This window comes from the organism of the source record quoted next, unplaced genomic scaffold (assembly GCF_019419815.1).
Source record: "Pyrus x bretschneideri cultivar Hongxiangsu unplaced genomic scaffold, Pyrus_bretschneideri_v1 Contig61, whole genome shotgun sequence".
In the NCBI taxonomy this organism is placed as follows: Eukaryota; Viridiplantae; Streptophyta; class Magnoliopsida; order Rosales; family Rosaceae; genus Pyrus; species Pyrus x bretschneideri.
Window position 1 is genome coordinate 374812 of NW_025999800.1, and position 20669 is coordinate 395480.

General features: G+C 39.0%; 5 protein-coding genes across 9 annotated transcripts; 2 read left to right on the top strand and 3 right to left on the bottom strand.

Moving 5' to 3' along the window:
* Positions 1-229: 229 nt before the first annotated feature.
* On the bottom strand, positions 230-3384 carry LOC103929251 (peroxisomal (S)-2-hydroxyacid oxidase GLO4-like). Its single transcript, XM_009338412.3, is given in 13 exon segments — positions 230-699; positions 805-909; positions 1084-1184; positions 1408-1477; positions 1613-1675; positions 1790-1847; positions 2043-2167; positions 2293-2370; positions 2446-2478; positions 2480-2493; positions 2583-2707; positions 2785-2932; positions 3231-3384. Coding segments are annotated over 12 exon segments (1095 nt in total). The 5' UTR covers positions 2928-2932; positions 3231-3384; the 3' UTR covers positions 230-519.
* Positions 3385-3850: 466 nt separating this feature from the next.
* Positions 3851-7227, bottom strand: LOC103929270 (zinc finger CCCH domain-containing protein 62-like). Its single transcript, XM_009338433.3, has 9 exons — positions 6847-7227; positions 6597-6715; positions 6326-6440; positions 6182-6243; positions 5899-5950; positions 5506-5617; positions 5202-5300; positions 4988-5115; positions 3851-4892 (listed from the first exon to the last, which is right to left on the bottom strand). The coding sequence occupies exons 1-9, from the start codon at positions 7035-7037 to the stop codon at positions 4151-4153; spliced, it is 1620 nt and encodes a 539-aa protein (XP_009336708.2). The 5' UTR covers positions 7038-7227; the 3' UTR covers positions 3851-4150.
* Positions 7228-8756: 1529 nt separating this feature from the next.
* Positions 8757-12564, top strand: LOC103929272 (3-oxoacyl-[acyl-carrier-protein] synthase II, chloroplastic-like). Of its 2 annotated transcripts, XM_048572559.1 has the most exons (14): positions 8757-8896; positions 9351-9721; positions 9876-10081; positions 10159-10362; positions 10582-10692; positions 10771-10866; positions 10963-11008; positions 11101-11180; positions 11263-11331; positions 11432-11516; positions 11654-11808; positions 11887-11967; positions 12139-12198; positions 12293-12564. In XM_048572559.1, exons 2-14 carry the CDS (start codon positions 9637-9639, stop codon positions 12410-12412), a joined length of 1398 nt encoding a protein of 465 aa, XP_048428516.1. In that variant the 5' UTR covers positions 8757-8896; positions 9351-9636; the 3' UTR covers positions 12413-12564. The 2 variants fall into 2 exon arrangements, with proteins under 2 accessions (XP_048428516.1, XP_009336709.3); XM_009338434.3 differs by lacking the exon at positions 8757-8896 and having other exon boundaries at positions 8906-9721.
* Positions 12565-13353: 789 nt separating this feature from the next.
* Positions 13354-15890, bottom strand: LOC103929273 (25.3 kDa vesicle transport protein). 3 transcript variants are annotated; one of them, XM_048572584.1, is made up of 6 exons: positions 15730-15890; positions 14992-15192; positions 14467-14627; positions 14198-14344; positions 14037-14113; positions 13354-13473 (listed from the first exon to the last, which is right to left on the bottom strand). In XM_048572584.1, exons 2-6 carry the CDS (start codon positions 15177-15179, stop codon positions 13390-13392), a joined length of 657 nt encoding a protein of 218 aa, XP_048428541.1. In that variant the 5' UTR covers positions 15180-15192; positions 15730-15890; the 3' UTR covers positions 13354-13389. The 3 variants fall into 3 exon arrangements, with proteins under 3 accessions (XP_048428541.1, XP_009336710.1, XP_009336711.1); XM_009338435.3 differs by having other exon boundaries at positions 14992-15214; positions 15730-15888; XM_009338436.3 differs by having other exon boundaries at positions 14992-15196; positions 15730-15887.
* Positions 15891-17287: 1397 nt separating this feature from the next.
* LOC103929274 lies at positions 17288-20382 on the top strand. 2 transcript variants are annotated; one of them, XM_009338439.3, is made up of 4 exons: positions 17288-17757; positions 18419-19045; positions 19216-19560; positions 19981-20382. In XM_009338439.3, exons 1-4 carry the CDS (start codon positions 17515-17517, stop codon positions 20254-20256), a joined length of 1491 nt encoding a protein of 496 aa, XP_009336714.1. In that variant the 5' UTR covers positions 17288-17514; the 3' UTR covers positions 20257-20382. The 2 variants fall into 2 exon arrangements, with proteins under 2 accessions (XP_009336714.1, XP_009336712.1); XM_009338437.3 differs by having other exon boundaries at positions 17293-17757; positions 18416-19045.
* The last annotated feature ends 287 nt before the right edge of the window (positions 20383-20669 follow it).

The window sequence follows — 20669 nt, forward strand, 5'->3', positions numbered from 1 at the left end:
TTAAATTGAAAAAAAATTATTTTTCAATTTTCTTCTAACTTGATCCCATTTATTGTTATGATTGATTATTTAGGTATAAAGTGCTCCTCAGAGCTTTGGTACGTTGCCACGGTTTGATAAAATCTAAAATCGAAGCGATTAACCAATATGAGACTAGAAACCAAACGATTAAGCTCTAAATGATGATTCTACTACCCTAAAGCAATCAATCATATAAACAAATGAGACCAAAGCTAAAGAAAATCGAATAGAAGTGGAATTTTTTTCAAACAAGTCTTGTCTTTAAGAAAGTTCAATTACAACAGCTAGTTTTAGAATCTGCAGTTTACTGATGGTCTCACTCCATCCACGTCTCTGCATAATATTATTTTAATCGATGCTTTTAAAATAGGAAAATGATTCCCGCACAACCTATTTCTCCTTCTGCACACCTTTGATTTATTCAATCCAGAGACGGGAAACACATGGGCGTTGAGAGAAAGAAAATAGGTGTGCGGAAATCACTTTCTGTAAATTAAATTAGAGCATTGAATGGAGTTTATCACTTTCTGTTCTCACATGGCTCCTGGTGATATCCCTAATACTAGGACAGCCAGAAAGGGCCATTGTGAGCTCAAACTCGTTCTTCAGCATTTCGATCACCCGCCTCACTCCCCGTTCTCCGTCTGCTGCGAGGCCGTGGACAACAGGCCTTCCCACCTTCAGTAGATGTGCATTGATCAATGAGAAAAGCCACTATAGTAGAAGCAATTTAAGGAATCATATCGGGAGATTGATAAGCAATGTGGTGGATATGATTCTTACAAGGACAGCTTGTGCACCAAGAGCTAACGCCTTGAACACGTCTGTTCCTCGGCGTACTCCTCCATCGAAAAGAATAGGAACTTTTCCTCCAACAGCATGAACCACCTGAATACATTATGGATAGAATATGGTGATTGAACATTCTTACGAAGTTTTCGAGTCAGCTTGTAACAGCAAAAAGCATTTGCACGTTTTCTTCTAATGTGGAAGTTACACCATTTTCGTGTCTTAACAAGTTACGCCAGAAAAAAAAATGATGAATTAGAGATAGAGTTGCACCTCTTCCAGGACAGAAATAGTGGAGGGAGTATAATCCAGTTGGCGGGCTCCATGGTTCGAGACAACAATCCCAGCAACACCTACTTCCACAGCCTTTCTTGCTGAAATATGGTAAAACAACAGGCATTCAGAAGGGGTAATTGGGGGTACGCCAACTTAAACAATTGAACCAATGTATCTCAAACATGGGGTTGGTTGAGTAACAAAAAGCATGCCCTGTTTTGGATTCGTGAAGAATTAGAGAACTTTTTCTAGATCTTTCGGTTTGAGTTTTATATATACAGAAGTAAGATATCAAAATATGGAGCCTTGATCATCAGTTACCATCTTCATGAGTGAGTACCCCCTTGATTAGAATTGGCAAGTTTGTAATAGATTTCAGCCATCTTATGTCCTGCACGCGTGAACAACGCAATAACTAAGCTTCAAGAAGAAAGAAACGACCTAGCACATCGGCACATAATAAGTTCTCTAATAGATTGTCTACAAGCATATGAAAACGCAATCAGACGAGTCTACTGATTTATACCTCCCAGCACAGAGAAGCATCATAGGCCACTTTGGCAAAAGCTTCCAAGTTCGACCCTTTATCCTGCAGAGAAAATGTCATGCGTGTGGAGAAAAATGAACCTTTCACTTGGATGATACAGCTGAGAAACATTGCACATTTGGACTAAAGTGTTCAGGATTTAACTATTCCACTCACAGAGTCTACTTTGGTTGATATAAGGCCTTCGAAATTCCTCAATGGAGGTGCTACCATTCTGCAGCAGTTGTCACAATCATGTTTCAATCGAGATACACAAGATATAATTCGATGTACCACATAAGATTTAACAGAACAACAATCGACATGATATTATACAGAAAAGTTCCCTTTCCAATCATACTTTAAAAGCAACAAATCGCAAAGCATGGAGAAATAAAACAATCAAAGAAAAAAATGGGGGTTGACAAACTTATTCTTTATGTCTGCCTCTCTTCGACCAGGTCTGGGAGCATCAACTGTTAGGACAATAGCCTTGTATCCGTTTTCTTCAGCTCTGCGAACTATCTGAGCTGATATATCTCGCCTCTTGAAAACCTGTTCCAACAAAGTGTACCGTTTGACAGCTTGAGATCTGATAGGCAGGATAGAGACTTAAAAATGAAGGAAATAAGAAGAAATATCACTGTAAAACAAAATTAAGCTAAAGAGTGAAAAAATACATATAGTTGAAAGAACCGAACAGCATCGCAGCTGGAAGCAACCTCCTCCACAGTGCAGCTAGATATACTGGACAAAATCTACAACGAAAACACTACAATTTATACACCAAACAACGCATATTCGCTCAATGCATGTCGTAACTCATAGAATACCATTATGGTGTTACATGCAGCTGCTGCTCTAGCAGGTGGCAACCTCTCCTGTATTCGATATAAAAGAGCTGGTAGTAATTAGTATCCAAAACCAATCTCAACGGAGAACTCTTTGGAAGGCGGTTTAGATTTTAGACCTTCGGGGTGAGCTAACTGATGCATAGAAGTAGGAGCAAGCATTATAGGCGCTGAAATTTTGTAACCCAATACGGTGGTTGACATATCTATTCTGCTAACATCGACGAGAATTCTAGGCCGCAACCTGGAACAAAGACACTGGTATCACTCATGTAATTATACCATATTTTTGAGCATTTAGCAGTAGAACTAAACATTTACGTGATTCTGCGAAATGCTTCAACGTTCTCTTTTAGCGTGTGCTGGTCCTCAGCTCCCCCAGCGTGAAAATCATAGTACATCTTCGGAAGGGCTCGCCTAGCCAATTCTTGGTACTCATTGACATTGACGGGTTCAGATGCCATTTATCCTGGAAACATAAACATTTACAACTCCTAGCTTTCGAGCAATCTACTATATAATCACTGACAAGTACAAAAAAGTATATTTCACTTGGAATCTCATTGTTTGATGAAACATATTGCGCTAAAACAATCTTAAAATGTCAAATATTCAGCAACTCCTGAATTTTAGATTTTCCTGCCTCAAAAATATATGCAAAACAGCATGAAACTTCAGAATTAGCACTAAAACAATTAAGAGAGCTGCTTGAAATCCATTAGACAAAGAAAGCATGATGATCCATCCACTCAAACCAACAGACTAACCTGTGAGTTGAAATTTGCAAAACCCTGATTTGTTGCTGGTTAAATTCTTTGCTGAATTTTGGATGAGAGAAATGGAGAACCGTGCTTGATCGACTAGATCTGTTTTTGGGACTGAGTGAATATTTGATCCTTTTGTTCCCTTCTAAGAAAATTATTAGATAATATTCTACATGTGGGGCCCGGACATGTTGGCTTGGAGCTTATTTTGGCACTACCTACTGTTTACTCTCTATTTTTCCAGTTTTTGAATAACTCAAAGCGCTTTCTACAATGTTTCAAACAAGAAATGGGACATGATTTTGCAATAGAACTGTGATATTTAATTTTTTGTGCTTCTAACAAAAGCACTTCCACCAAAAACCCTTGCGAGCAGAAGTGATTCCTACTTGACAGACCGTTAACCGTCTTGAGCAATAGGGTTTGAGTTGTTACTAGGTGCAGCAGCTCCAGCAAGCAGACGTTGAGTGGGAACTGTGATCAGATGCAGTTGCAGTAGGCAAAAGAATCCCTTGAGATATTTTGATGCTTATGAAAAAAATCAAAGCATATGGTATTTGATACTTGTATCTATAAAGATGGTGCACAACTAAAAGCTTCAACAGGAGACTTCACGGTTAGTATAACAAGGAACAACGAAAAGAGCTGTTTCAATTGCAGAAAAATAGTGGGAACCACATATCTCGGAAGCTACTGAGCTTCGCCAAAACGTTGTTCACCAGTCACAGAGAAACAAAATAATATCAACAAAATTGAACTAGTCGAGCTAGATTTCTCATGTTCATTCAATCACCATGTTCCTCCAGAACTGCTATTGCTTCCTCTAAAACCACCTTTGCACGTGAGGCACCTGTCTTCCATCATCCTTCCTCTGTAATTCTCTCTCATTTCATTGGAAAATTTGCCGCTGTCTCCATGATAACTCAAAATTCCTTTGCTGCAGAGGCCACCTCTCTTCCCTCACTATTTTCATGAGAAAACTTGCATCTCTCTCCGTAGTAACTTTGCTGCTGAGACCACCTTTCTTCCCTTACTTCATTTTCATGAGAAAACTTGCATCTCTCTCCATAGTAACATCTACCCTGAGCATAATGTCGGCACATCTGCTTTTGCCCTTGTCGACATGTGGGAAGGATGTGGTTTACACTTGCCAACGGCTGTCTTTGATGACCCTGGAATGATATTCCTTGGACAGTATAAGCATTAGATTTGTTGTCATAGATGTTAACCAGAGCCTCTCCAGTTCTATTATACACTCTTTGTATGTTGCTTGGATTTGTACTCGCATCCAAGTTCTGAGAAGCTTGATTGAAATACCTATCTTGCATTGTAGTGTTCCTTCTCAGTTGAGGCTGATATGTCACTTTTCTGGAATCAACAAAAAAGCCCGAGCTTATAGCTGGAGGTCCTGTGGCTGGTTTTTGCGAATAGGCAGTAAATTCTGATTGGTGAGGTTGAGTTGCTGGTTTTGCTGAATGAGAAAACAATCCCAACTGCTGAGCTCCTGCTTTCATGTTTCCTGAACCAACTGATATACCAACTGGTTGATGTAGGTTTGCTGAGTTAACAAGTGAAACAGATTGTTGAGGTTGAAGAGATGATTTCAGCACCGAGGTTGAGTTCAACTGAGGCTTGTTCTTTTTCGGTCCTCCCTTTCTTGAAACCCTGAAGTGCAGAAACGACAGCACAGATGAGTGAAGTGAGACAAATTAGTAAATACAGACATAAAAACTAGTTTCAAGTGCAATCAGTTCTAATACCGATTTGTCTTGAGCACTTTCCTTATTTCCTTCTCTTGGACCCGTGCTTCCCTGTCAGACCTAGCAAGAGATCCCCTAGAGTGCTTTTCCATCAAGACTTTCTGCCTCTCCCCTTCATCTTCCCATTTCTACAGTTGACAGCAAGAGTTGATTATCTTAAAAACGGCTACCAATGACAACGATGACAAGGGAACAGAAGTTACTTAGAGCAGACCTGTCTCAAAGTTTTCAACCGGTACAGGTTCCGGCCCTTAATTAGGAGGGGATGGAGTGGAGGAAGTGGTGTCTCCCCTTTGCTCCAGAGTACTTCAATCTGCTCAGCATTTACAAAAACAGCACTTTTAGCATATGAAAATAAGAACTTGCTTATTGAGTTCTAGGTGTCTAGCAACGAATCTTGAGTCAGCTAAAAATCTGGTGCTTATTACTTTCCATCCACTCTAATTTCATGCAAGCTCTATTTCAATCTAAAAATACATATTCATCTCGTTAACAAAATCATAAATACTTTGACTCACTGTAAAGGTGTGCTGCTGTTTAGCAGCTCCATAGCTTTCTTTCACAATCCTACCTGCAACAATCCTTGTTCCACATGGAGGGCCTCTTCCACTCCGCGATGCTATGTCAAACCTGCAAAATAAGAAAAGATTAAGAATAGAATACCAATGCACACGGTAACAATTTGTGCGGCTAGTGGAATAGAGAGTAGCAGCACAAATAATGAACATTCACTTCATCCTAATTCCCTGTCTTAATGAGAAAGAGAATAGTTCAGGCCGCTTCAAATCAACTAGAAAATACTTTGATCATATTCCAACAGTTCCCATGTTTAAACAAAGAGCAAATGCTGTTCCAGTTTATCTCCAATTGTAAAAGGAAACAAAAGAACACAAATACAAACAACGGCTTACATTTCATAAACATTTTGTTCAAACATGACGACATCGCCAGTGCATGCATCCCCTGGACAAGGTCACATTACTCTTCAGTTGTTAAACATAGAGGAGCGAAAAATGTTCAGTACACCACTCTCAGTGAAAGCAAATTCAACATACACAACGAATGATATCATTGAAAAGATGACCTTAGGATTTTCGGGCAGCAGGGAACAATCCTTGTTTTGGCACATGGCATTTGGACCGAAGATAATAATGCTGGTAATAACAATTTGCCATGAACTTATCAATTATATACCTTTACAATTCAAAACAAAGGTAGATGCCGGGTACTTCTTCTCACCTCCACCATTCAAAATCCTGCAAAAACACAAACAAACTTCAGAAATGGGGAGAAAAAAAAACTCAGATCTCCAAAAGCTACCAAAGTGGCTGAAATTACTCTAAATGCTCCTTAATGCGCCGAATAAGCGTGTCTTTATTTCCGGTGAGTCTCAACCCGTTCTTCCTAAGGTACAGCTTACATTGCTCCACTTTTAGTTTCTCAATCTGTCTAGCTGCCACCAAACAATCACACAGAAACCAAACTTATCAAAACTGACAACGACCACATTTTGCATTTTCACAATCGATTGGCCCAAATTGACATCTTATTGATCTCAATTAGCCCACAATTCACAGAACCACATTGGCACTTAAATTTCTGGGCTAACCTTCAATAATCTTCTGAACATTTTCAAAGCTTTGTCTATCCTTCTCGTCCAGCTCAGGCACAACCACCTCCTGTCCATCAACTTCTGCTTCACTACCGACATCATTATCCTTAACAATTCTGCAAATCGAACAATACCAATTTCAATTCCAACCCTGAATCACACATTAATCATAGATTAATTCCAAATTTAAAGACAAACAAAAGAACCCATTAACATAGATTTCTTTCAGGGCAAACCAGACACTAACCGAGCCCTTGATTTACCCTTGATCGAGAGATTTGAGAACTTGGCGTGGGTTTCTTCGAGAGTGCTGTAAGTCGGGTCCTTCATTGACTCATCCGAATCGTATTCTGGGTCGGACTCGGACTCTCCGATTTCCCACAAGTCTTCATCTTTTTCTTCGTATCGACGATTTTTGGATTCCTCAGGGGCAGCCATTGATTAGTTATCTTGGTTTATTGCTGAAACACCAGAAAGGGTTCGTTTGAGCTAAAGGTTTGGGCGGAAAGGTGGGAAATTGAGGACTATGAAAAGGGGAATTCTCAATTCTGAGACCACGCTGCACACACCTCAAAGAGGGATGTTTTATACGACCGTTGGAATCATGTAACGGTAGAGAAAACCAATTTAAATTTTGAAAATTTACAAACTCACAGTCCTTTTCTTTTGCTAGATATTGGGGAAGGAGCCCAAGCCCAGGATAAAATTTTTCGATCAGGCACCAAATTATGTGACATGTTTGATCAACCTTACAGATATGTTTCGAAAGCCAAACTCAAATTAATTGTAAAAGTCGTCCGGTCATATTCCTCGTTGCATTAATCACGCTATAAATGTGACACGTCCGATTCTCAAGTTGGGCTATTCTCGGTTTGTTTGCCGTTACTAGAGGAATCCTTATAAGTTTCTTTTCCTTTGCTTATTGATATGCTTAAATTCAGGTAACCCCGCCTGGCCTAGGATCTCGTTAAAAGCTCCGCCGAAGCAGAGCAATGACCTCAATCGTCGTGGTGTTCGTCCCTGCCTACGGATCAATTGACATTTTTCACAAATTTTACGAAACGGAGGCCCTTTTTCTCATATTCGTCATTCCTTGTCTTAATTCCGAAACCGGCAAGCTGAATCCCTAAATAAGAATCTCTCCAAGCTCTAGCTAGGTTTTGTATAGGGCAACCTTCATTCCCATGGGATTTTTGCTTATGTATGTGTTTGATATTGTTCTTGTACTCCAAACAAGGTCATTTTGATGTTAAAGCCTAGCTAGGTGGCCTTCGTTTTCCTAATTATTCTCTGTTATATTTACGAGCGCGTCTAAAGATAGCCACCAGCTTACACATGGACGGCTATCTTTGACAAAAGCGGGATGCTTTATGGTTTAGCACCTTAAAGCATCTTCAAAGGAGATGTCAAATTTTAAACTGTGGTAATTTGACATTTTATACAATATTTTGCTCCACCCTAATGTTAAATAATAATGTCATTTAATAAATTTTTTATCTTTTTGTGGAGTCCAATGATTAAGGCAACCAATCAAATATTTCAAAAACATAACAACATTTATTATATATTATATTAATCTATTAAAATATCATTTAATAAATTTGACATCTGCTGTCAAATTTGACAGCAAAAGACTTTGCCTTCAAATGACTCAGCGCCACCTAAGAAATTGAAGGCTCAGTTGGAGAGAATTTGCTACCATTTTTATACTGGTGTATGCCTATGTGGCAATGTTGACATCTCATTTGAAGATGCCTTTAGGCTTTTCTTCTTATATATTGTGGGAAGTTAAGCACTTCATCTGACTTGATCCCCAAGCCTCCTATGTTACAGGGGATGAAAAGCCAGCAACTTGTTAGGAGTACGTTTAGCTTTGATATTTTTATTTTTTGGTGTTGATATTGTACTTGTGCTTATGACGACAAATATGACGTCTTTGTTTTTCGACACACATTGTTTCCAACCAAATATTATCTTTGATAAAACATGGGCACGTCACGAGTAGTGCTAGCTCATATGACACCACAATTTTGTCAACACTACAAGTTTACGAAATATTGACAGAATGCCGGTTTATAAATTCTAGGAAATGCTGTGCCCGCAGGAATATTCAGAATGCCATGGAATATCTTTTGAGCATCCTTCTTAAGCCGATAAATAAATACTTGGGTCCGTTGCTTCACTGCATGAAATTAGGAAACCGCCAGCTTGCTGCTTTTGGCTGGCTTAATTTTGCAGTTGCGGATGCTGATGTAGCAGTACACTGCTTTTTTGTTAAGCAGAAGCCAAACCAACTTGTAAAGTCTTCCCATTCAATTTTAGTTTCTATAGCATGGGGATAGAGGTGGAGATGTTTGAAATTCTTTGTCGAGTGTTATCCCCCGGAATTTCTTTCGTGTGGGAAAGAAACTTAGCTGCAACTGAGATGTTACTGTGGCGGTAGTATCCTGAGCCATTCGTGTACCGTTTTACGCAAGTGTTATCACTAGTCTCCTTGTTTGGGGCACTGCATGCCTGCCTTTTCTTCGTGAGAGCACCAAAGTTGCTAATTTTTAGGAAGAGAGAATTTGTGTGAGGAGTGAAGTTAAAACATTTTGGCTAGACAATTCAAACATCTAACTTCCCTTATTTAAATGGTCTTCTCAGTTCCAGGAAAATAATATAGGGTTTATAGAGGGTTTTTGGTTCTTTATACATGCTTGATTTGGCTTCTCAATTTTATTTTTCTTATATATTGCAACCCTTTTTTAGATATTCCATCCGGGGAACTTCTTGGTTTTGGCTGTGTGAATTTTCTCATTGTCTTCAATGGCTTCGTCTTCTGCGCGTATACTTTCTTCTTGCATATCTTCTGCACATGAGAAAGACCACCCTATGAGGTCCTCTATGTTTCAGTCTCCTAAGAGAAAGTTTCAGGGGGCGAGGAGAAAGAAACTCATTTTGAAACGCAGCTACTGGCGTCGGTGTTGCTTCTGCTAGCAATTTGAGCTCTTGCCTAGATTTTGAGCCGTGTGACAACTATTACAATTTCGAAGTAATGTATGACTCTTTGGCTTTCTTTGGGTCAAAAACCGCGTCGAGGACTGGAAGGCAAATGCGCATGAATGGGGTTGTTCACTCTGGTAAACAATTTATGCATTCGTTTCTGAAAGTGACTATTTTGTTTGATTGTCATGGATTTCGTTGTAGTTAACGTAATCCTTGTTGCTTTCTAAGTACTTTATAGATCTGATAACTCTTAATGGTTTTGATCTGCCATTTTGAACATGTTGTTAGGCAAAACAATCGCTATGCCTGTGCAAAATGCAGAGGAAGTCACAACAAATAAAAAACTTCTAACGAAACAAAGGCGGGTTGTTGTTACGGGATTGGGTGTGGTAACCCCTCTCGGACATGATCCAGATGTCTTCTACAACAGTCTTCTTGAAGGTATCAGTGGCATAAGTAAGATAGAGACTTTTGACTGCGCGCAATTTCCGACAGTAGGTTTTCTTTGCCTCAGTTTCATTCTGTTGCATTGCATCTACATTTGTTGACTCTAGTTTTCCTTTTACAACAGAGAATTGCTGGAGAAATAAAGAGTTTCTTAACAGACGGATGGGTCTCACCGAAAATCGCTAAGAGGGCAGACAAATTTATGATTTACTTGATCACTGCCGGGAAAAAGGCATTGGCAGATAGCGGGGTCACAGAAGAAGTTAACAGAAATTTAGATAAAAGTAGATGTGGAGTCATAATTGGCTCTGCACTCGGAGGCATGAAAGTAAGTTAAGCTTTGTATACAAATTCAGTTTATATACAAATTAGCTACAAATTCAGACAGCTAGAAAATTTCATTTTTGACTATCGCTCGAGTCTTGAGGCACGATGTGGAATACAGCACGAAATTTATTTTCGTGTGCAGTATCTAGTTACTTCAAAAGTTTCAAGAACTAGGTTATGTATCTTCTACTTTTTACCTACTTATGATAAACTCGGTCAGGTTTTTAATGACGGAATAGAAGCATTGAGGATTTCGTACAAGAAGATGAATCCATTCTGTATACCTTTCTCGACAACTAACATGGGTTCTGCCATTCTAGCAATGGATTTGGTAAGTTTAGAGGAAGTGCTAGAATCTTCGGATAGGTTTTTGAAACCTTGTAGCCATATCTAAGTTGTCGAATTGCAGGGTTGGATGGGCCCTAACTACTCAATATCTACAGCTTGTGCAACAAGTAACTTTTGTATGCTGAATGCTGCGTATCATATTTCGCGAGGTGAAACCGTAAGTTTTCACCAGCTTTTAGACAGACATAATATACAATGTGCACTTTGGATCATTTAACCAAATGCTCTTACCAAAACTTGCTGAAATTTGCAGGACCTGATGCTTTGTGGTGGATCCGAAGCAGCTATTATCCCCATAGGTGTACTACTTGTCATTCTCCATATCGTAATTCAGTTTACAATCCCTGCAGCGTGTGAACTTACTCGAGTTTCATGGATCATTAAAGTGCAGGCTTGGGAGGGTTTTCGGCGTGCAAGGCGCTGTCTCAAAGGAATAGTGAACCGACCAAAGCTTCATGCCCTTGGGATATTGTAATGCATCTTCTCTCAGCCTCAAACTAGGATTTTCGTATCCCTCATCCCTAACTTGAAATTTTATTTGCTATTTGAAAAGAATCGCGACGGATTTGTCATTGGAGAAGGAGCTGGAGTTTTGCTCTTGGAAGAGCTAGAACACGCTAAGGTTTGCTGCAAATCAATCTCTGTATTTTTCCATGGATCATTGAAGTTTCGTGCATCCACATATTTCCGGCTCAACCCCTCTTCTTCCCCTCTCATTACAGAGAAGAGGTGCGAAAATCTATGCCGAGTTTCTAGGTGGAAGCTTCACCTGTGACGCGTACCACATGACTGAGCCTCATCCTGACGGTATGTATAAAACTCTTTTAACCACCAGAATTTCTCCATGCAGGACGTGAGAACAGACGTGCATCAGTATCGCATTGATATGTCGAAAATGACTTGATGGTTTGCTCATCACCCTCCATCTTTACGTCTAAAACCAGGGACAGGAGTTGCTCTTTGCATAGAGAAAGCATTGGCTCAATCTGGGGTCAACAGAGAAGATGTGAATTACATAAACGCGTATGCTACGTCAACACCAACGGGTGATCTGAAAGAATATCGAGCTCTAATCCGATGTTTTGGAAATAATCCAGAGGTGAAAACGAAACATCTTTCTAGTCATTGAAGTTATCAGGTGACTCTGGTGCTGAAAAACTATTTCTGGTTATTGCAGCTAAGAGTGAACTCCACAAAATCCATGATCGGTCACCTCCTGGGAGCCTCAGGTGCTGTGGAAGCTGTTGCAACAATCAAGGTCAGTCAGCCTCATGTTTTAATTTCGTCATTCGTCAGTCTCTACTTTGTTGGACGAGGTTATGAGATCAGTTATCATGGACGACAATTGTTAAAAGAACAACTTGTTTCTTTTGGCTTGCAAAGAAGACTTAAAGAGTAGATTCATTGTAATCAAATCTTGAAAATGTAGGCTATACAGACGGGATGCATCCATCCGAACATCAATCTTGAAAATCCAGACAAAAGCGTGGTATGCATCTCTAGTCGTTTATAATCAAATTTTACGGTTTTGCAGAATATTTTCAATGTATTTTGTTTCTAATTTACATATCGGAAATGAGCAGGACATGAATGTGCTTGTCGGCCCAAAGAAGGAGAAGTTGGACATAAAAGTTGCACTCTCCAACTCATTTGGTTTTGGTGGACACAACTCTTCTATCTTATTTGCACCCTACAAGTCATGAATACTACAGAAATTTGTATAGATGTCAAATTTGGAGATTTGAAAACTCCATTATCATTTGACAAGATATTGGCCAAAATCCATTAATGTGAGGGCAAATTTGTTTTCTGATTGTTCTGCCATTTTTATCAAAAATAAGATCCTTTCAATCTATTTACTTTTAGTGAAATTTTGTTGATAGCGAACAACGTTGTATTCTTTGTTAATCCAAGCGAAACTGGAGGAGAGAGATTAAACTTGGGACCTTGTGTGCACCGGTGAATGCTTTAACCGAGCTACAAAACCCCCAGCCCTTGCAGAGCACTAGAGTTACATTGGTTCTGTATTGCTTTATATGACACGACCCGGCTCGTCACTAAAGCACTTGCAAAGTTTTGTGCAAGCTCAATTAGGCATGGCTCAACGGGTTAAAACTGGCAACCAAAATCGCTATCGAGAGAGCGTTTGCAGAAATTGTGCACAACAGAACGTATTGATTTCGTCGATCTTGTAGATGCAAGACTAAGATCAATTGTGTATGGTGCATTATTGTGCAAGAATCATAAACAAGATAACGCAATCGACAGAATGCGCCGCACAAAGGCGCTCCTGTTGATAGGTACTGACCAAACGCCACAAATAATATTAGACAGTGAGTGAATTTTGACAATGTATATATAAAACAGCAAAATCTACTCCCTTGTACTTAGTAGTATGATAACTGATAAGATCTGACTCCTCAATCTGTTGTTTTGAGGGGTCTCTCTTCCGTAAGGGTGGATATGTTCCCATCAGCAGAGGTTCTTACAGAATTAATTTTCTCAATCAAACTCGGCGTGACCAACAAAAGTAACCCCGAAACATCTTTTAAATCTTTCACGAGGATAAGGCAGCCAATCTGAAGTTCCCAAGTCCCGTATGGAACGGAAACAGTCCAGCGCAACAAACAGAAGCCCGTCAAAATTGCCGCAAATTCAGAACATAGATGAAGCAGTTTGATCACCAGAGCTTTGTTTTGACCCAGAAAAGGAGGAAAACAACTCCAAGCACAATGGCAATAGGCGCGTACTTTCGGATCAGAGCCTACAATTAACAGACGTGTGAAATGATAAGTTTCTGCTACATTACTTTGGCAATAGAAGTTACATATGACATAAATTCTTTGACATAAACAGCTCAATCTAGAGAACTTGTGGCAGATTGGAGAAGGCAATATTCCTAATTCAAACAAATGTGGCTAGAAAGACCTACTTCGTAAAAGAAATACTCAATTATTATGGATTAGCAATAGCACCAGCATACAGCACCATCAGCAAACAGCTACCTGAGTTTAATAAGCCCAGTGGCATGCATAACTAACAGCTTTTGAACAAGTATTCAAGTAAACAAAACAAAGATGTCATGTAAATGCCTCAGCCACAACTGCATTCGTACTTGCCACAAGACATTACAATTTGATTGAATTTGAGACACACAAAAGATGTCCAATCCAAAGAATATGGTAATCGAAATGATTGGACGCTACATCATTCATACAGGAATCAAGGATGGGGTGTAAAGGGAAATCATATGATATGTAACGTTTGGGAATCCATATAATATTAGTTTAAAATGGTGCCTATCATGGATAATCAGATAAGACTAACCTGTCGATTCAAATCTCTTGCTTTATCAGCATATATGCGAGATTCTGATGTTAAACGGCTCGACATTTGACTGACCTCTGCAAAATTGAAATTCAGGAGGAAATTTATCACATATACACAAACAAATAAACTTCCATCTAGAAGCAAATAGAAAGACTTACGGTCCAACTTTTCACCAACACCAAGCACTTCCTGAACATTGCGAGTCATTATTTGGTGGACTTCATACAGCTCATCATTCAACTTTGCAATATTCCGCTGAGTGCGAGTGTCCTGGTACAATTTCTTTGTTTTCTGTATGAATGTATCTTTTAAACACAAAAATGTGGAAGGAAATCAAACCCAGCAAAAGGAGAACAAAAATGTAGATAATAAGTACACAAGTCTAACATATGATATGACGGACAATAGTTTATGGCAATAGACCTACCGAATTTAATGAATGCATAAGGTCTTGCAGCAGTTTCAATTTGAGTCCCATTAACACGCTCAAACTCATTCTTGAGATCTTCAAGGTATTGGAAGGCAAGTTTCTTTGGATAGGCACGGTCACACATTGTCAGGTAACACACACGTCCTTCGATGATATAGCTAAGAACAAAGGTCAAGGTAATAACAGTTGTATGCTCTTCCTCTAACGAGAACAATCAATAACATAGCATTTATATAACAGCATCAATAAGACAATTACTGAATGAGCAGCTTAAGTTTTAATGACAGCAACAGCTATGTGAAACTAACATATTGTCTTCCAATATAAAATTAAGTCAACCGATTTGCAACAAACCTAAGACACATTTATCAACAAAGTTTCACAATTATCACTATTTGTATTGCATCTAAATCCTGTCCAGGAGCTATAAGGGGATTGCACAAACCTATAGCTAGTAAATTTATCAACATAAAACAAATTGTTTCAACTCAATAAATCATGAAGACGAAGCGACAAGGATACTGGAAAACAAAAGGTCCAGTTTCAACTGACATCCTTGAAGGCTCATTTTGTCCGGTTGATAAGTTCTTGAATAAAGCCTTGACTTGTTGTTTGTAGAATTCAGAGTCTGTTACATCACGGCCATCATCCAGTCCCTCTGCTAGTGGAAGACCGTCAGTAACACGAGCAATCATAGTCAGCTTCACCATCTTCGCTTCACAACTTCCTAGCAATGCGAAATTAACTGTGCCACGTCAAGATCATCAAATACCAGATCCAGGATAGCTTGAAAAACACAAATGACCCAGAAATACAACAATAATATACACACATTGTCAGACAGCCTTACATTATCTCTGCATTATCTTCCTTCGAATAGAGCTTAAACGTGCAGTCTTAGAAATTGGGCTTCCTATTCCAATACAGTTAAAACCCAAATCCCATCTTCCATATCAAAAAAAATTAAATATCAAACGAGACCCAATGTTGTTTTTATGATTAATCGGGTTTTTTTTTTTTTTTTTTAATACTGATTAATTGGGTTTTTAGCTAACAAAAATCAAAGACTGCTCAAGTTCTGAAATTCCAGTTGATTGATCCCCTTAACCATCTAAACCCCTTTGCCCCTAAAAATCCCTAAACTACAATTTTTATCCAAAATCATAAAAAGAAATGCAGTGAAATCCAAAAAATTTACGATAAATCTGAGAAATTGATGCAAAAAACGAAAACTTGATTGCGAATTTGGAAGACGTATACCTGCTTATAACATTGATCTGAGGAACGGTGAGGACGATGGTGCAATCTGAGTGAGAAGAATTGAGAGAAGCTCTGGAAAAACAAAAGGGGGTTTTCGAGGACCAAACAGAGCAAATAAGGGTTGGCCTTTTAGTTTAATCTGCGATCTCTGCGTGCGTTTTATGAGGTTGTACGTTCAGATTGCCAAGAAAGAAGTTTCAAAGGTACAACATCTTGATGCTGCCAGGCTCGTGAACGACGACGAGTCGGGCCGCCCCATTTAAACATCGATGTCGGTCGGGATAGAATTGAATATGGGCCGATGCAAGAAACAGGCCTGAGTCGCCCGCCTCGCTCATGAAACAAATAGGTAATTTTGTCTCACTTACACGTGGCAGAAAGATAGTAAGTGATTTTACCTTCTGAGAGCATATCCAAAGAAGTATCTCAATAGGGATGACCACGGTATAAAATGAGTATAAAATAAATATAGGACAAAATGAATTTTCAATGGATCGGAAAGTGAGTCCTTAAAGTATATAGACTCACCAAATACATATTGTATTGAATTCCCTCACATTTAAGGTTTGTATAGAGACAATTTTAAGTTGAAAACAAGGCCCATAATCTTAATCGTAGCTTTTAATTAATAAAAAAATGATTAACAAAAACAAAAAGTGTGCACCTTGATTGGAAAACCATACCCACAATCTTGATTGAAGATTTTAATTTTAATTAATTAAAAAAAAAAGGTTTTTTTTTTTTTTTTTTTTTTTAAGGAGGCCAACTGGTGGCAAGCTACGGTTATCCATCTCTTTTGAGGGCCGGGAAGACTTACATAGACATTTCAGCCTTCGTTTGACCACAAGTGTGACTTCCACACCATCAGCGGGTTTCAAACCTAAGACATCTAGTTTTCAGTTTTAAGGAAGCCTCATAATCCGGCATTTACCACTGGGACACCAGCATAAACAAAAAATGTACATCTAATTAAATTATCACGTAAAACCATAAAAACTTCAAATTTAGGGTTTCTACTATAAGGACTCTACCATTGGAGTCAATATTCTTTTAGGAACATAAAGATTCCCTTAAGTCCTTAAATAAGTACTCAAAAGTGATGGTGGGAGTCCTCCATTGGAGATGCTCTGAGGATCCCAACGTAATTGAAATGTTTTAAAAATGTTATATGAGGTTGTAGTTATACACAAGCATGAAGATGCCAAATATAATTTACTCAAATATCTCTTATTAGTTGTCAACAAAAATGTGATCTATTGTTACCACGCCATCACTTAACATCTAACTTAACAAATTTTATAATAATGATACGAAATTAGAATAAAATCGTAAATATGCGACTGAAATGTTTTTAAAATATTGAAAGGGTTATTGCTCAAAATATGAGGGGAAAAAATGTAAAAAAATGTGTACGACCGAGTAGATAGCCCTACAGACAAATGAGTGAGATTACATTATAAAATATAAAGATTTATATTCCTTTCGTCGGCATTTCGTGGAGAATCGTTAAAGGTGAAAATCCAAGAAGTTCAAAGGACTTGGTAACTTCGGGCTGAAGGTTTCTCAGAGAGTGGCATTTATATTCTCTCCCTCCAATAAAATGGCCCCACAAACTCCATCCATTTTCTAATATAATCAAATATTAACTTTCCTTTCGATCTCTCCTCCGCACTTCTCACTTCTCACTCTTCACCGTTTCCAACTGTTCAGTCATTTTCTTCCATTTCTTCCAAAATTAACCGTAATTTCCCCGCCAATTACAGCGATTTAGGTCCAAGAAACTCCATGGACAATCGCGCGCAAGATGGCGACATCTCCCGCGGCGGACGATTCTCCACGAAACGGGGAGGTCAAGCTCGAGAATGCCTCCGAGGCGGACGATTCTCCACGAACCGGGGAGGTCAAGCTCGAGAAAGCCTCCGAGGCGGACGTTTTCCCACGAATCGGGGAGGTCAAGCCCGAGGAAACCAACGAGGTGGCCGACATTCTCCTCTCGCCGCCGGCCACCCTTCCAATCTCCACAGCCCTGTAAGTTTATCGCCACCCCTATCTATTGACAGACTTGATTTCTTGGTTTTTTTTTTTTTTTTTTCATCTTTTCTATGATTATGATCTTGTTAATCATGGGATTTTTGTGCATTTTATAATGAACTTTTGTTAGATTTAAGTGAAAGACTCTAATTTTACATGCTTACTTTGAGATTTTTGAAATTAAATTGGAATGTAATGTGAGTTCTGGTTGAAAAGTTTGGAACTTTTTCTTACTTTTGCACTTCTAAATGATTTGGCATTTGGGGTTTGAGGATTTAGAATGTGCTATGGGAACTGGGTGTGAGTAAGAGAATTTTCAAGCATGTGGTGGTCAATGGTTTAAAAGTGTTTACTTTGAGCAGCATATGTGTTTAGACAAATCATAGTTGGTTTGTGTTTTGATTTAGTACGTTTGAGCTACGAATTCAAGTCTGGGATGGGAAAACTGTTATAAATTTAGGGCTGGCTTGTAGTTTTGATGTCTTGACTCAGCTCCATTCCTTGGTAGATTTAGTGGCATTTCATTTTTTTAGCTGCTCTTTTATGAAATGGATTTGTTTGGTTATCTTCGACGTTTATATTGGTTATCCTTGCACATGATTTTGTGAAGTTGAGTTGATTGAACTGTGTTTATTCACACTGTTTGCACAAACAGCAGGCCGGGCCTGGAACTCATGGAACATTTTCTAATGACTCCTCGGGTAACAATGAGTTTCTGGTATCATATCATTCTGAGCATAAACCTGCCACCAGTTCTGCACATCGGCAGGAATGGCATTCATCTGGAAGAGAGGACATGCATTCTCATGCTGAGAGTTTGAAGGAGGGACATAAATCAACTGATTCCAGGGGTGTTAACCCAAAAGTTTCAAAGTGGTCAGCTGTCTCAGATGCAAGCTACAGAGAGCATCCTCCTTCGTTTTCTAATCTGAGTCATTCTGAGAATTTGCATGCCGGGGTAGAGAGAATGCAGATTAGAGAAACCCCGAGTGAGATGACAGAGGATAGTGTAACTCTGCCCTGCAAATCTGAGGCCCATGGTGTGCCTTTCCCTATTAACAGTCCTGTAAATGCAACCAACCAAGGGAAGCCAGAGCCTTCTGAACAGTCGATTTTTGATTTATGTCCTCCTAAATCAAGGGGTTCTATTACCCTAAAGGCTCCTCTGCTAGTACAGAATAGAGAAAGGCGGAATGAAATCAAGCGCTCCAAGGAACAGAACAGTGGAATTGTTTTGCAGTCTGGAATGGTTCTATTAAAAAGTTACCTTTCCCTCCATGACCAGGTGCTTCTTTGTGTTCTTTTACTTCTTCTAAATTCTGTGATTAGTTTTCATTGTTAAATCATTCTCCAACTGATAATTATGTTTCACCAATCTGAAATATGTGAATGGTACATGAAAATTGTAGAGTAAGTTGATGGATTGTGAGATTTTCTGTTTTTGATTTCTTCTAGATGAATATAGTCAAGTTATGCCGAGACTTGGGTTTGGGTTCTGGAGGTTTCTACAGACCTGGTTACCGTGATGGAGCAAAGCTGAATTTGATGATGATGTGCCTTGGTAAGAATTGGGACCCTGAGACAGGTCAGTATGGAGATCGTCGACCTGTTGATGGTGCTATTCCGCCAAAGATTCCTGATGAATTCTTTCAGTTGGTTGAAAATGCAATCAAAGAGTCCCAGTCCCTTATTATGAAAGATTCTAAAACTAGCAATTCTAAAGGCATACTTCCATGGATGATCCCAGACATATGTCTTGTGAACTTTTACTCATCCTCTGGGCGACTAGGTCTTCATCAGGTTTGTAATAAAAGAGCCTTATCTATTTCTCTGCAGTGGATTCATTTCTTTCTTCTAATTTAATCCTTCTCCCTCTGTCGTATGCGCATTTGATACAACTTTGGTAAGCATTACATCTGTAACTGTCAGGCATCGAACTATCTCTTAACCATTTTGGAGGAACAGCTGTCACTTTTATTTTATGCACTGAACTGCATGGCATTCATTCGCAGCAGCTGCACCATCTTCCAAATCATCTATAACCCAATGCAACTGTTGTCCACGTTAGTTATTTCTGGATCGTTTAGAAGACTGAAGCAAAATTTGCAAAATTTCCCATATAATGAAATTCATCCTGTATTACTTTCTGAATCTTAAAATAAGTAAAACCTTACTGTTCTGAACTACTTGATAACATCTCTTGGCCATGCCTTCCTGCAGGATCGTGATGAAAGTGAACAAAGTCTCTGCAAATGTTTGCCAGTTGTCTCTTTTTCCATTGGAGATACTGCAGAATTCTTGTACGGTGAGCAAAGGGATGTTGACAGGGCAAATAAGGTTATACTGGAATCTGGAGATGTTCTAATATTTGGTGGAAAATCGAGGCATGTATTTCATGGTGTATCGTCTATAAAGCCAGACACTGCTCCTAAGACCCTGCTGGAAAAAACAAATCTCCGAGCTGGCCGTCTGAATCTTACTTTCAGAGAGTATTGAAAATTTTGTGCTGGTGCACATCGTAAGCTTCTCTAGTCAGAGTTAGTTCGAACGAAGCATGGTAGCTTCATGATGTAATGACTCTTTGTGTTGAATCGTTTATATCAGTGAAAGTGGTTTACGTTACATTCAAGTACTTCCATTTCGGAATTAGGTCAGTCGTTCTTTCAAACAGGGCCCTATATCTAGTTCTGATGCCGGTGATTCATATTTCCTCAAAATCTTCAGACAAGGTTATGTTATGCCTGATCTTTCGTCGAAAAATTTTACGGAAACTTATGAAGAAATTGGGTCAATAGAACCGTCCATACCTATATTATTACTTATTGGTTGGAGAGTAGTTTCCTCCAAATAAAACTCGTTAAATTCAAATATTTTTTGTTCTCTAGATGCAACCCTATTTTTCTCTTTTG

Coding starts and splice junctions, on each gene's coding strand:
- LOC103929274 (XM_009338437.3), top strand. CDS start 17,515: ATGGACAATCGCGCGCAAGATGGCGACATCTCCCGCGGCGGACGATTC. Junction 17,758..18,415: donor CTTCCAATCTCCACAGCCCT/GTAAGTTTATCG, acceptor TTGCACAAACAG/CAGGCCGGGCCTGGAACTCA. Junction 19,561..19,980: donor GGCGACTAGGTCTTCATCAG/GTTTGTAATAAA, acceptor GCCTTCCTGCAG/GATCGTGATGAAAGTGAACA.
- LOC103929272 (XM_048572559.1), top strand. CDS start 9,637: ATGTATGACTCTTTGGCTTTCTTTGGGTCAAAAACCGCGTCGAGGACT. Junction 9,722..9,875: donor GAATGGGGTTGTTCACTCTG/GTAAACAATTTA, acceptor ACATGTTGTTAG/GCAAAACAATCGCTATGCCT. Junction 11,009..11,100: donor AGCAGCTATTATCCCCATAG/GTGTACTACTTG, acceptor ATTAAAGTGCAG/GCTTGGGAGGGTTTTCGGCG.
- LOC103929270 (XM_009338433.3), bottom strand. CDS start 7,037: ATGGCTGCCCCTGAGGAATCCAAAAATCGTCGATACGAAGAAAAAGAT. Junction 5,951..6,181: donor CTTTGTTTTGAATTGTAAAG/GTATATAATTGA, acceptor GACCTTGTCCAG/GGGATGCATGCACTGGCGAT. Junction 4,893..4,987: donor AAAGTGCTCAAGACAAATCG/GTATTAGAACTG, acceptor TCTGCACTTCAG/GGTTTCAAGAAAGGGAGGAC.
- LOC103929273 (XM_048572584.1), bottom strand. CDS start 15,179: ATGGTGAAGCTGACTATGATTGCTCGTGTTACTGACGGTCTTCCACTA. Junction 14,345..14,466: donor TTATGCATTCATTAAATTCG/GTAGGTCTATTG, acceptor TGTGTTTAAAAG/ATACATTCATACAGAAAACA. Junction 13,474..14,036: donor CAAGAGATTTGAATCGACAG/GTTAGTCTTATC, acceptor TGTTAATTGTAG/GCTCTGATCCGAAAGTACGC.